Source organism: Tamandua tetradactyla, chromosome 21 (assembly GCF_023851605.1).
Source record: "Tamandua tetradactyla isolate mTamTet1 chromosome 21, mTamTet1.pri, whole genome shotgun sequence".
Taxonomy (NCBI): Eukaryota; Metazoa; Chordata; class Mammalia; order Pilosa; family Myrmecophagidae; genus Tamandua; species Tamandua tetradactyla.
The window spans coordinates 15,970,705-15,985,973 of record NC_135347.1 but is presented as its reverse complement, the minus strand read 5'-3'; the positions used below and the strand labels follow the sequence as shown (position 1 = coordinate 15,985,973).

Sequence of the window (15,269 nt, the reverse complement as noted above, 5' to 3'; positions counted from 1 at the left end):
TTTTCATAAAGCCTACTCTGCTGTATCAGGGTTTATTCCAATAAAGGGCTTGAAAAACATAGGTGTGGCTCAGTATTTAAGCATGGTTACAAGGAGTATTTTTATATATAGAGAAAATATTGTGTATTGTGTACACCAGAATTCCCTTTATTTTCTGAAACTCTGTTTCTGAAAGAAAGATATCATTCATTCTGTTTTCTCTTCTTATATGCCTTTGAATTAAGATGGAAGGCTGTTTCTTTACAAATAAAAAATTTTCTTACAAAACCTTCCCGATTCCATCTCTATTTTTAAAGATCATTCTATATCCATTTTTTTGACAGTCAGGCTATCAGTAGTCAACATTAGCTAATTTTACCTTTTTTTTTTTTTAGTACCATTCATTCCTTTATCACTTACATCTACTGCATCAACCTGAGACTTCAATGAAACTGTATTTCCAAGGTCAACAGTGTCCTCCATGTTGTCAAAGCCAAACTGCTATCATTGATAAATTTGACTTCTCTCTAGTACTTGGCACTATTCTTCCTCCTGGAAATTCTCTTCCCCCTCATTCTTCTTTTTCCTCTCTGATCATTCCTTCTTAGGTTCTTTCATTGACTCTTCTAAATGCATCTGTGCCTTAAATGTCAGATGTTCCCCAGTACTTTGTGCTTTACTCTGCTTTTTTCCCTCTCTTTGCACAATCCCTGGGAAAATTACATCTATGTGTAGAATTAGTTACCATTTCTGCACTGACAGCTCCCAAGCCTGTCTTTATCTCTAGCCCAGGCCTTTCTCCTGAGCTTTAAGAGCTGTGAATCCAGCTGCCTTCTAGACATTTGGCCATTCTACAGGCGTTCAAGTACAGTATGAATAGAATTACATGCCTTGTCTTTTGTTCTGCTGCTACTGTCTGTCATTAGACTATTTATTCAGTTTTGTCTCTAGTGTCTAGCGTATGATAAATAAGAAATTTATTTCATTCATTCAACAAAAAGAATGAATTAGTAGTAAATATATGAAATGTAAAACATGCCCTTTGGAAAAGTTGCAGAGCATAAATAATGAACAAATAAGTGTCTTGCATGTGTGATTTATATTTGCTTGTATCTGTTTCAACTGAAGAAATTCTTTATTATAGGCAGCCAGTTTACTGCTGCAGCTCAGACAGAAGTGGCATAGCTTATTTTTACGCCGAATGAGAGCACCATCTAAACCTTGGTCTCAAGTTGATGAAGCTACTATAAGAGCAATTATTGCTGTATTAAGCACTGAAGAACAATCTGCAGGTTTACAACAACCATCAGGAATTGGCCAAAGGCCAAGGCCTATGTCTTCAGAAGAACTCCCTTTGGCATCATCTTGGAGATCAAATAATAGTAGAAAAAGTTCAGCAGATATTGAGTTTTCTGATGAGACGACTACTGTAGAAAGGTAAATATAACATTTTATCAAAGTGGAAACCAGCTTCTCCAGGAAAATGATTTACTTATTAAAGAGTCACCTGCTTTTAGATATTTTAAATATTACTTTCTTAATATCTAAGATACATTAAAAGGCTACAATAAAATGGATAGAGTGTTTTTTACTTTAAAATATAATTCTTATAAATACTAAGATGCTACGAAGGATCTCAAACTACTGGTATCTGTCAGTTATGTAATTGTTATGTAAATTCCCTGTCAGGAAAACTCAAAATATTTAATTTTTCAGAATTCACATATTTAGAATCTGTTAAAAAGATAGAAACTTCCAAAAAAATTGTATATATTAATTGATGTAGGTCAAATGACATCTTTCCTAGATACCCCATAGTGAAAAGAACTGGCTATGGCTATTTAAAGCAACAGCTTCCCCACAGATATTACCTAGATGTCAATATCACTGGATAGAATTCTTACCGAAAAAGTACTTCATTTGTTCATTCAGTGACACACTGAATGCCTGTTTTCTACATGTGGGGAATACGGCAGTATAAAAAATAGATAAGGTTTACGTTTTATTGAGGGGAGACATATAATAAATAAGTTTATTGTCATATGACAGATTTGTCACAGTTTAGCTAAATCCTTTTATTCTCTCTAGTACTTAGCAATTTGATGTGATGGCGTTTTTGTTTACTAGATTATTAATAAGAGAGCTTTAATACTGAATTATTTATGTTAAAAAACATATAGTAGTAACATAATAGTGGTTATAATGAAACATTGGTCATGATTCAGAAATTCTTCTGGTTGTAAAAACATTTGTTAGAATTAAATTTAAATTTCTTAACATCAATTAAAAAATTCATTTTTCATCCTCTTAGAAATAACAATGAAGACAACAAACTTGCTTGCTTGTGTGCTGGTTTTGGCAATATTGGTAGAAAGAATGTAGAAAGAATATGATTTCATAGTTTAAAAAACTGGAAATAGAAAAAATGGAAACATAAAAGATTCTGATTATTGTATTTCATATAGTCATCATGTGGAGTTTTTAGTGTTTTCTTTTGATCAGATGCTTGTATATTTGAATGCAGCATAAAGGCTTGATATCAGTTAAGACTTCAGTTAAAGAGGAATAATAAATACACTAGTCTCTGAATTCTTTAGATGTTACATTTAGGAATCATCCAGCTAGTTGCCAAGAAAATCTCATAACATGTGTGCCTAAAAGTTTCTCTCAGTGTAGAACTGCTGTGTGAAAGAAGAGGAAAAAAATATTTTCTGCTGAAATATTCCCCCGTTTTTTTAAATGATTGCTCCAAAAATTTGTTTAAACATGTTTGTTTGGAAATTAGGAATATATTTCCTTAGAACTATTATGGGACAGTGCTATTCCTAGACCAGGCTGTAAAAAGCTTGTTAGATCCATAATAGGCTATCCCTATGTGCATTTATAAATGTGTATAAATTTTTTAAAAATAAGGCTTCCTCTTTCCTTTATAAAAGTAATATATACTCATTTAATAAAATCTGGGGAAAACAGGGAAAAAAGCAGAATTATGAAGTGTTATGCTATTTACACTTTGGAACCTGAGTGTGTTATAAATTCATTTTTTCAACCTGTGATACCAGCATCAACCTTTTTTGTTTCCCTACAAATTACAGTATGGCACTCTTCACTTTCCTACAAGTTGAATAGTAGGATATAGTATTTTGCTCACTTTATGGTTTTGATGTTACATATAGTTAAGGCCTAGCATTCAAGTAGCTTGGTTAGAAATGGAATATGGATTCCTAGGGAAAATTTATTGCTAAAAGGAGTAGTTATAATCTTTGTGGAATTACTTCTGGGTGAAAAGGTTTTTATATTTAGAGTTTTTTTACCTAGATTGCAATTTAGGTAGAAGGGCTTATGGCTCCCTTTCATTTCTGCCTCAATGAAATTTTCAGGGGAAGTCCAATATGAGAGAGATAAAAGCTAGAATAGAGCTCAGAGCCCTCTTATGAGATCTGTTTGAAAACCATGCATTTAGATATTTAGTTCTGTTGACACTATCATTTTTGTCTTAGTAATATTTTATGCTCATTAGATTCTTTCACCTAATTTTCAGGTCAATTGCATACCAGGATGAGAATGATGGATTTTAGATGTTGTTACTAGATAATTCATTGAAACTCAATTCAGTTAGAAAGAAAATAGAACAAAGCTGAGAAGTTATGTTTTAACATTTCTTACCAAGTTTTTGTTATGGATTCATATGTGTTTTCATTGTATATTTTATATTTAATATCTTTCAGTTTTACTATTTTTTCATTTTTGAAAGAATCCTGGTCATAGATATTTATTGCAAGAGAAGAAAATTGCTGGCATAAACTGTTTTAACTTGCTTTCAAGGCAGAGTAATTATAATTGCAAGATATGGAAGTTTATGAGTTATTAAAGACGTATATATGTAGATATAGGTATCTTAACTTCTTTATTATATAATACAATGTACATATAAAGCAAAGAAAGGAAAAACCAACAGCTTTCAAAGCACTCTTCAACAAGCAGCCCCAGGAAAGATCCCAGAGTCTGTCATGGGCTACCACACTATCATCTCAAATCCCCTCTTCCAGCTGCTCCTAAATATAGGAAGCCAGAAGGAATAAATGTTTTTATCATCACAGTCAACTTTTTTTTTCTTTTCTGTGCAAAATAACATATATACCAAAAAGCAATAAATTTCAAAGCACAGCACAACAGTTGTAGAACAGATTTCAACGTTTGGTATGGGTTACAATTCCATAATTTTAGGTTTTTACTTCTAGCTGCTCTAAGATACTGGGGACTAAAAGAGATATCAGTTTAATGATTCAGCAGTCGTATTCATTTGTTAAACCCTACCTTCTCTGGATAACTCCACTATCACCTTTGATCTTTCTATCCCTCTCTTTAGGGGCATCTGAGCCATGGCCATTCTAACTTCTTCATGTTGGAAAGGGTTGTCAGTAATATGGTGTAGGGAGATGGATCTAGTCAATGCTCTGGGCCCTCCAGGCCTCAGGACCCATCTGGTCTAGGGACCCATCTGGAGGCTGCAGACCTCTGGAAAGTCACCCCAGTGTATAGAACCCCTGAAGAATCCCATATATTGCCCTAGTCATTCTTCAGGATTGGCTGAAACCGCCCTGGTTTGGGTTTGGCAAGGTATGCTAGGTAGCAGTGTCTGACTGAAGCTTGTGTAAGACTGACCTCCAGAGTAGCCTTTCAATTCTATTTGAACTCTCTCAGCCATTGATACTTTATTAGTTACACTTCCTTTCCCCCTTTTGGTCAGGATGGAATTGTTGATCCCATGGTGCCAGGACCAGACTCATCCTGGGAATCATCTCCCACCCCTCCAGGGAGACTTTCACCTTTGACGTCATGTCCCATGTTGGGGGGAGGGCAATGGTTTCACTTGCAAAATTGGACTTAAGTGAGGTCACATCTGAGCAACAAAAGAGGTACTCTGGAGGTGTTCTAGTTTGCTAGCTGCTGGAATTCAATATACCAGAAATGGAATGGCTTTTAAAAAGGGGAGTTTAATACGTTTCTAGTTTCTAGTTCTAAGGCTGAGAAAATGTCCCAATTAAAACAAGTCTATAGAAATGTCCAATCAAAGGCATCCAGGGAAATATACCTTGGTTCAAGAATGCCAATGATGTTCAGGGTTTCTCTCTCAAGTGAGAAGGCACATGGCGAACAGGGTCAGGGTTTCTCTCTCATCTGGAAAGGCATGTGGCAAACACAGCATCATTTGCTAGCTTTCTCTCCTGGCTTCCCTTCATGAAGCTCCCTGGGAGGCGTTTTCCTTCTTCATTTCCAAAGGTTGCTGGCTGGTGGACTCTACTTCTTGTGGCTATGTCATTCTGCTCTGTTCTCTCCGAATTGCTTTCATTCTCCAAAATGTTTCCTCTTTTATGGGACTTCAGAAACTAATCAAGACCCACCCAAATGGATGGAGACACGCCTCCAGCTAATCCAGTTTAACAACCACTCTTGTTTAAATCTCATCTCCAGGGAGATGATCTAATTACAGTTTCAAACATACAGTGCTGAATAGGGATTAGAAGAAGTGGCTGCCTTTACAAAATGGGATTAGGATTAAAACATGGCTTTTCTAGGGTACATACATCATTTCAAACCAGCACGGGCGGTGACTCTTAGGCATACCTATAGGTAGGCTAAGTGAAGAATCTTCATCCAGGGAGGACTCATGGATTGTATCTGGGTATCAGATTTCTTTCTTTTTTTTTTTTTATTAGAAAAATTATATGTTTACAGAAAAATTGTGCATAAATTACAGGGTCCCATATACCACCTTATTTGGGTTTCATATTTCTCGAGTCTCTTGGAATTCAGAGCAATTCCTTCTTTGACTTTTTTGAAGAAACTAGGTCAGTCATGTTGTAAGATGTTCCACATCCTAGATTTTCCCGTCTTCTCCTGTTATCATTTATTCTTACACCTTTATTATATTTTATGTAAAGTGTTAGCTCTCAAAACTTGATTAGATCAAATGTATGGCAAGAATATTTTATAAGTGGTTCTTTGAACTTCATATTGCAACACATCTGGAAGTACTTAATATCTGGTTGCCCCACCAAAGTCCCATATGTTTTAAGATATTATAAAATCCCTTTTTATGTTTGTTGCCTTTATTCATAGAGTTTTACAATAGAGAATCTGGTGTTTATTTAGTATAATCCCTTCATTTAACAGATAAGGAAGCTGAAGCTAAGTGACTTGTCCAGGATTCTTTGTCTAGGTGTAAAATTTTATAAAGATCTAGAACTCTCTAGTGTAGTATTTTTTCCACGTTACCACACTGTAATTTTTAGTATGATTTAAAAAATATTTTTCTTGATAATCTTCACACACATACATTCCATATATGATGTACAATCAATGGCTCACAGTATCATCACATAGTTATGTATTCATAACCATGATCATTTTTTAGAATGTTTGCATCATACTAGAAAAAGAAATGAAAAGAAAAAACTCATATATATCATACCCCTTACTCTTCCCTCTCATTGACCACTAGTATTTCCATCTACCCAATTTATTTTACCCTTTATCCCCCCCCATTATTTATTTATTTATATCCATATTTTTTTACTCATCTATCCATACCCTAGATAAAAGGAGCAACAGACACAAGTTTTTCACAATCACACTATACAAGTTGTATCTTTATAGGGTGGTGTGACAGTGGCTCAGTGGTAGAATTCTCACCTGCCATGTCGTAACCTGGGCTTGATTCCCAGTGCCAGCCCATGAAAATATATATATATATCTTTACACAGTCAGTTATCTTTAAGAATCAAGGCTATTGGGACACAGCTCAGCAGTTTCAGGTACTCCAATACACCATAAACTAAAAAGGGATATCGTATAATGCATAAGAATAAGCTCCAGGATATTTCGACTCTGTTCAAAATCTCTCAGCTGCTGAAACTTTATTTTGTCTCATTTCTCTTTTTCCCCCTTCTGGTCTAGAAGGCTTTCTCTATTCCTTGCTGCCTATGTCTTGGCTCATCTTGGGATTTCTGTCCCACTTTGCCAAGGAGATTTACACCCCTGGGACTCATGTCCTATATGGTGGAGAGGGCAGTGAGTTCACCTGCCTACGTGGCTTAGAGATAGAGACCACATCTGAGCAACAAAAGAGGTTCTTTGTGGGTAACTCTTAGGCCTAATTTTAAGTAGGCTTAACCTATCCTTTGCAGGAATAAGTTTCATAAGGGTGAACCACAAGAACAAGGGCTGGCATATTAATTTGGTTGTCCCCACTGCTTGCCAAAGTACCAGAAATTCTCCAAATGGGGAAGTTGAATATTTTATCCTTTCTCCCTAGTCCCCCAAGAGGACCTTGCACATATTTCTTTATTCACTGCCCAAATTACTCTGGGATATATCGGGGCATCACACTAACCTGGACAGACCGACAAGATCTCACTTGTACTATTCAAAATTCTATGTACTTTTGGTGTTCAAGTAAACTGACCATACAAGTTAAATTAGGAGATGCACTTCCCAAAATATAAATTTTGCACCATTTATACATTATAAAATCTCTCTCCCTTTGGTCTAACACAGAAGTTTAAGTTTTAAAATATAGACGATATCATCTTAGTATGTTTTTAATATCTATTTTACTTGACCCTAAGATATTATATGAAAATGGAAGGAAGGTGGAGTGAGATATGCTAGCAAGAGTCATTAGCATAGATATAATTAAATGATTTGTATAATATTAAAAGCATTAAATATCAGTATAAAATTTTATAATTGACAAAGACCTCTCCTGCATTATCATATGAGAGGTTAGGAATTTTGTAAAGGAAACACTTGGATATTAATATTAAGTTATAAAACTCAGTAACAGTTCTAATTTTTATAGTTTGTTTTTTAAACATATCTAAGCTTATTATTCCATGGAAGTATACCCAAATAGTCTGACTATTTTTAACTTCTGAATGTAATAGAGGAATGAAACTCCCTTTGTGGCTACTTTTCCATAAATCATAATGTAATTGGAATTTTGGATTGAAAAGACATGTGCTTTGTGTTATAAACTTATCTATAGCTAATCTTTTCTTGCTCCTTTACACTGAAGAGTACCAGTGAAATCACCATCTCCTGCATTACACCCACCTCAGAAGCACAAAGATAGAGGAATTTTGCATCCAAAACGAAGCACTGAAGACCGATCTGATCAATCTTCTGTGAAATCTACAGACAGTAGTAATTACCCAAGCCCTTGTGCTAGCCCTTCTCCTCCATCCTCAGGAAAGGTAGAGTATCTAAAAGTAAACAAATGTAGTAAGGAACAGATTTGTAGGCTATCTAATTAGCATATTTAATCATACATATTAAAAAAAATTTACAAGAGAGTTCTATTTTTGAGTTACTAATTTGTGGCCTGCATTCTAGATATAAATCAAAGGTGTCAAACCTGAGACATCTTGAGTAAATTTTTTAGTTTTTCCTGCTCACCAAATATTTCTGGTTATTACCTTCTTGGGGTATTTAAAATGTAAACAGATCACTCATTCACTAATGGCATGTTGTACCTAGGTGGTTCATTATTTTCTTTCTACTTTTTTATGACCTTTTTTGTTAATACAAACAAAAAGATTATCTTAATTTAAATTTTAGTTTATAATTTCAGAATTGAAAACACTGATTTCTTTCAATTGTTAATTGATTTCTGCAATTCAAGGTTATATTTAAAAACGAGGCAGGATGGGTTTAGAAAGTTAAGAAATATTGATAAGGATTTGAGAACTAAATTTATTTTTGTAAATTTCTGATGGGAATGTTTAGAATGTGTTTACTTTTACTTGCTTGTGTTGTTAATGCTTGTGTAAATATTTGATTAGTGCTTAAGTATCTACATATTGTGTTTTGGTGAAAGTGCCTTAAACAGACTTTTAGATAAGAGTAAAAAGAAGTGTTTGTGGATTTGTATTTGTTAGGTATTTGGTTTTCTCCTTTTTGCTTGTTTATTTTTAATCTTCTTTTATTAAGGTATAATTTACACATAATAAAATTCACCAATTTAAACTGTAATTCAGTGAATTTTGACAAATGTATATAATCATTTAACCACTACCACAGTCATGTCCAAAATATTTCTACACCCCTGGCAACTGCTGATCTTCTCTCTGTCCCTGGATTTTTGCCTTTTCTAGAATTTCCTGTAAATGGATTAGTATATGTATGTAGCTTTTTTTGACCACTGTGGCTTCATAATATGCCTTAAAGACAGGCAGCGTGAGACCTCCAGCTTCGTTTTTTTCCCTCAAGATACTTTTAGCAATTTGGGGCACCCTGCCCTTCCAGATAAATTTGCTTATTGTTTTTTCTATTTCTGAAAAATAAGTTGTTGGGATTTTGATTGGTATTGCGTTAAATCTGTGAATCAATTTAGGTAGAATTGACATCTTAACTATATTTAGTCTTCCAATCCATGAACACGGTACGCCCTTCCATCTATTTAGGTCTTCTGTGATTTCTTTTAACAGTTTTTTGTAGATTTCTTTGTATAGGTCTTTTGTCTCTTTAGTTAAATTTATTCCTAAGTATTTTATTCTTTTAGTTGCAATTGTAAATGGATTTCGTTTCTTGATTTCCCCTTCAGCTTGTTCATTGCTAGTGTATAGAAACACTACAGATTTTTGAATGTTGATTTTGTAACCTGCTACTTTGCTGTACTCATTTATTAGCTCTAGTAGGTTTGCTGTGGATTTTTCCGGGTTTTCGACGTATAGTATCATATCATCTGCAAACAGTGATAGTTTTACTTCTTCCTTTCCAATTTTGATGCCTTGTATTTCTTTTTCTTGTCTAATTGCTCTGGCTAGAACCTCCAACATGATGTTGATTAACAGTGGTGATAATGGACATCCTTGTCTTGTTCCTGATCTTAGGGGGAAAGTTTTCAATTTTTCCCCATTGAGGATGATATTAGCTGTGGGTTTTTCATATATTCCCTCTATCATTTTAAGGAAGTTCCCTTCTATTCCTATCCTTTGAAGTGTTTTCAACAGGAAAGGATGTTGAATCTTGTCAAATGCCTTCTCTGCATCAATTGAGATGATCATGTGATTTTTCTTCTTTGATTTGTTGATATGGTGTATTACATTAATTGATTTTCTTATGTTGAACCATCCTTGCATACCTGGGATGAATCCTACTTGGTCATGATGTATAATTCTTTTAATGTGTTGCTGGATTCGATTTGCTAGAATTTTGTTGAGGATTTTTGCATCTATATTCATTAGAGAGATTGGTCTGTAGTTTTCTTTTTTTTGTAATATCTTTGCCTGGTTTTGGTATGAGGGTGATGTTGGCTTCATAGAATGAATTAGGTAGCTTTCCCTCCACTTCGATTTTTTTGAAGAGTTTGAGCAGAATTGGTACTAATTCTTTCTGAAATGTTTGGTAGAATTCACATGTGAAGCCGTCTGGTCCTGGACTTTTCTTTTTGGGAAGCTTTTGAATGACTGATTCAATTTCTTTACCTGTGATTGGTTTGTTGAGGTCATCTATTTCTTCTTGAGTCAAAGTTGGTTGTTCATGCCTTTCTAGGAACTTGTCCATTTCATCTACAGTGTTGTATTTATTAGTGTAAGGTTGTTCATAGTATCCTGTTATTACCTCCTTTGTTTCTGTGAGGTCAGTGGTTATGTCACCTCTTCCATTTCTGATCTTATTTATTTGCATCTTCTCTGTTCTTCTTTTTGTCGATCTTGCTAAGGGCCCATCTATCTTATTGATTTTCTCATAGAACCAACTTCTGGTCTTATTGATTTTCTCTATTGTTTTCATGTTCTCAATTTCATTTATTTCTGCTCTAATCTTTGTTATTTCTTTCCTTTTGCTTGCTTTGGGGTTATTTTGCTGTTCTTTCTCCAGTTCTTCCAAGTGGACAGTTAATTCCTGAATTTTTGCCTTTTCTTCTTTTCTGATATAGGCATTTAGGGCAATAAATTTCCCTCTTAGCACTGCCTTTGCTGCATCCCATAGGTTTTGATATGTTGTGTTTTCATTTTCATTCACCTCGAGATATTTACTAATTTCTCTTGCAATTTCTTCCTTGATCCACTCGTTGTTTAAGAGTGTGTTGTTGAGCCTCCACGTATTTGTGAATTTTCTGGCACTCGACCTATTATTGATTTCCAACTTCATTCCTTTATGATCCGAAAAAGTGTTCTGTACAATTTCAATCTTTTTAAATTTGTTGAGACTTGCTTTGTGACCCAGCATATGGTCTATCTTTGAGAATGATCCATGAGCACTTGAGAAAAAGGTGTATCCTGCTGTTGTGGGATGTAATGTCCTATAAATGTCTGTTAAGTCTAGCTCATTTATTGTAATATTCAAATTCTCTGTTTCTTTATTGATCCTCTGTCTAGATGTTCTGTCCATTGATGAGAGTGGCGAATTGAAGTCTCCAACTGTTATGGTAAATGTGTCTATTTCCCTTTTCAGTATTTGTAGTGTATTCCTCGCGTATTTTGGGGCATTCTGATTCGGTGCATAAATATTTATGATTGTTATGTCTTCTTGTTTAATTGTTCCTTTTATTAGTAGATAGTATCCTTCTTTGTCTCTTTTAACTGTTTTACATTTGAAGTCTAATTTGTTGGACATTAGTATAGCTACTCCTGCTCTTTTCTGGTTGTTATTTGCATGAAATATCTTTTCCCAACCTTTCACTTTCAACCTATGTTTATCTTTGGGTCTAAGATGTGTTTCCTGTAGACAGCATATAGAAGGATCCTGTTTTTTAATCCATTCTGCCAGTCTATGTCTTTTGATTGGGGTATTCAGTCCATTAACATTTAGTGTTATTACTGTTTGGGTAATACTTTCCTCTACCATTTTGCCTTTTGTATTATATATATCATATCTAATTTTCCTTCTTTCTACACTCTTCTCCACACCTCTCTCTTCTGTCTTTTTGTATCTGACTCTAGTGCTCCCTTTAGTATTTCTTGCAGAGCTGGTCTCTTGGTCACAAATTCTCTCAGTGACTTTTTGTCTGAAAATGTTTTAATTTCTCCCTCATTTTTGAAGGACAATTTTGCTGGATATAGAATTCTTGGTTGGCAGTTTTTCTCTTTTAGTAATTTAAATATATCATCCCACTGTCTTCTTGCCTTCATGGTTTCTGCTGAGAAATCTACACATAGTCTTATTGGGTTTCCCTTGTATGTGATGGATTGTTTTTCTCTTGCTGCTTTCAAGATCCTCTCTTTCTCTTTGACCTCTGACATTCTAACTAGTAAGTGTCTTGGAGAATGCCTCTTTGGGTCTATTCTCTTTGGGGTGCGCTGCACTTCTCGGATCTGTAATTTTAGGTCTTTCATAAGCATTGGGAAATTTTCAGTGGTAATTTCTTCCATTAGTTTTTCTCCTCCTTTTCCCTTCTCTTCTCCTTCTGGGACACCCACAACACGTATATTTGTGTGCTTCATATTGTCATTCAGTTCCCTGAACCCCTGCTCACATTTTTCCATTCTTTTCCCTATAGTTTCTGTTTTCTTTTTGGATTTCAGATGTTCCATCCTCCAGTTCACTAATTGTAACCTCTGTCTCTTTAAATCTACCATTGTAGGTTTCCATTGTTTTTTCATCTCTTCTACCATATCTTTCATTCCCATAAGTTCTGTGATTTGTTTTTTCAGACTTTCCATTTCTTCTTTTTGTTCATCCCATGCGTTCTTCATGTCCTCCCTCAATTTATTGATTTGGTTTTTGAAGAGGTTTTCCATTTCTGTTCGTATATTCAGAATTAGTTGTCTCAGCTCCTGTATCTCATTTGAACTATCGGTTTGTTCCTTTGACTGGGCGATGTCTTCAGTTTTCCTGGTGTGATTTGTTATTTTTTGCTGGCATCTGGACATTTAATCAGATTTCCCTGAGTTTGAGACCCAGCAGGTTGTAAGACTTTCCTGTGAAGTCTCTGGGCTCTGTTTTTTTTATCCTGCCCAGTATGTGGCGCTTGTCTGTCTGCGGGTCCCACCAGCAAAAGATGTTGTGGCTCCTTTATTAATGCCACTATTGGTGTTTGGTTGGACCCAGTCCCTGGCACTGTCGGAGACTCCCTCCTCTCACTCCGGGCAGCTGCCTGTGGGGGAGGTGCGCCGGCCGCCGCGGCTTGGGGTACTCGCTGTTTCGAGACTCGTAGCCCGTCCACGAAGCTGCCCGTGAGAGAGGGGTACCGGCTGCCGGCCGCCGCGGCTCAGGGAACTTGCCTCTCCGAGTCTCTCAGCCGGTCCGTGAAGGAGGGAGGGGGGGCGCCGGCCGCCAGCTGCTGCGGCCCGGGGAAGCACGCGCCGCTCAGAGAGCTCACTGCAGCGGAGTCTCGCAGCTGGTCCAGCCAGTCCAGACTGGGGTACGCTGTGTGTCCGGTCCCTTCTGTGGCCCCGGGAGCTGTTCTACACTGTTTCTGGTCACCTAGTAGTTGCTCTGGAGGAGGAACTAAGACGCACGTACCTTACTAAGCCGCCATCTTGGCCCTCCGCCTGTATGTAGCTTTTTTTGTGCTTAGTTTATTTCACTTAAAATACTTTTGAATTCATCCATACTTGTTGAGTTTTTCTTTAGCTTATTACTTTTTATTGCTGAGTAGTGTTCCATTGCATGGATATATTTCCATTTGTTTATTCATTCACCACTTGATTGACATTTGTTTCCAAATTTTTGCCGTTATGAATAAAGCTGCTATAAACATTTACATGGAAATGTTTTTTCCCCTCTTGGGTAAATACTGAGGAATAGGATTGTTGGGTTGTATGGTCAGTGTATGCTTTTACAAGAAACTTCCCGTTTTAAAAAAAGGCTGTACCATTTTGCATTCCCTCCAACAATCTATGACAGTTGGAATTGTTCCATAGTCTCCATAATACTTGATGTGGTTTTTAAAATTTTAGCCATTCTAGTGGGTATATAGTGATAGCCCATTGTGGTTTTGATTTTTATTTCCCAAGTGACTAATGTTGCTGATTTTGAGCAGCCTGTCATCTGCTTATTTATATATCTTCTTTGGTGAAGTGTTGTATTTAAGACTTTGTCTGTTCTTTTGTCTGTTGTCTTTTTATTAAGTTGTTAAGTGTTCCCTCTATGTTCTGGATATAAGCCTTAAGTATGTATGTGTTTCAAATTTTTTCTAACAGTTTGTGGCTTGTCATTTCATTTTTTTTAAACAATGTCTTTTGAAGAGAAAACATTTTTAATTTTGATGAAGTTCATTAACCTGCATTTTCTGTATAGTTCACATGTTTTGTTTCCTAAGAAACAACTTAAGGTCACAAAGATTTTCTTCTTTGCTCCCTTCTAGAAGTTTTATAGTTTGAGCTCTTAAATTTAGGTGTATGATCTATTTTGAGTTAATTTTTGTTTGTAGTATGAGATTTAGGTTAAATTTCATTTTTTGACTTATGGCTATGCAGTTTTTCCAGAACAATTTGTTGAAAAGATTATTCTCTTCCCATTGAATTACTGTGGCACTTTTGTCAAAAGTCAGTTGACCACACACATGTTTTCTGTTTATTGGACTTCCTGTTTTATTGGACTCCCTGTTCTCTTTCACTGATGGTATATTTCTCCTTTTTGTCTTGATTTCATAGCTTTATAAGAAATCTTGGAATCAATTCATACTTGTCCCCCAACTTTGTTTTTTTCAAAATCTTCTTGGTCCTTCTGCACTTTCATATAAATCTTAGAATCAGCTTATCAATTTCTATGGAACAGTTGAGTAGAATTTTGAGTGAGATTGGGTTGAATCTATAGATCAATTTAGAGAATGTTGACAATTTTTAGTTTCCAGTTCATGAAAATTGTGTATTTCTGTATTTATTAGAAGATTCTTTAATTTCTCCTTAGCAGTGTTCTCTAGATTTCAGAATACAGTTATGCTTTTTTTGGTTAAATTTATCCCTAATTATTTCATATTTTTGATGTTCATTTTTATAAACTTTCAATTCTCAGTTGTTCCTTGTTAGTATGTAGAAATACATTTGATTGTTTTGTATATTAGTCTTGTGTCCCATGACTTGACTTTTTATCTTACTAATTCTAATACTATATTTGTAGTTTTCTCAGGATTTTCTACATGTATAATCATGTCATCTATTAATAAAGATAATTTCACTGTTTCTCTCTCTAATCTGGATGTTATTTCTTTTTCTTGTCTTATTTCACTGGTTAAAGCCTCCAGTGGAATGTCAAATAATGGTGAGTGTGGACAGTATTTGTTTGAATCTTAGGGGCAAGCATTAAGTCTCAAAGTTGATATTTTTTCCACAGATCACTGG

The 15,269-nt window shown here is 35.3% G+C and overlaps 1 protein-coding gene across 6 annotated transcripts in view; it reads left to right on the top strand.

Annotated features, from left to right (window-relative positions):
- Positions 1-15,269, top strand: part of YTHDC2 (YTH N6-methyladenosine RNA binding protein C2) — a 156,391-nt gene that overhangs the window by 135,148 nt on the left and 5,974 nt on the right. For all 6 annotated transcript variants that reach the window (XM_077138925.1, XM_077138930.1, XM_077138927.1 and 3 more), the window contains 2 exons: positions 1,124-1,416; positions 8,060-8,237. In XM_077138925.1, the coding sequence (XP_076995040.1) occupies positions 1,124-1,416; positions 8,060-8,237 (471 nt within the window). The remainder of the gene's footprint in view (positions 1-1,123; positions 1,417-8,059; positions 8,238-15,269) is intronic.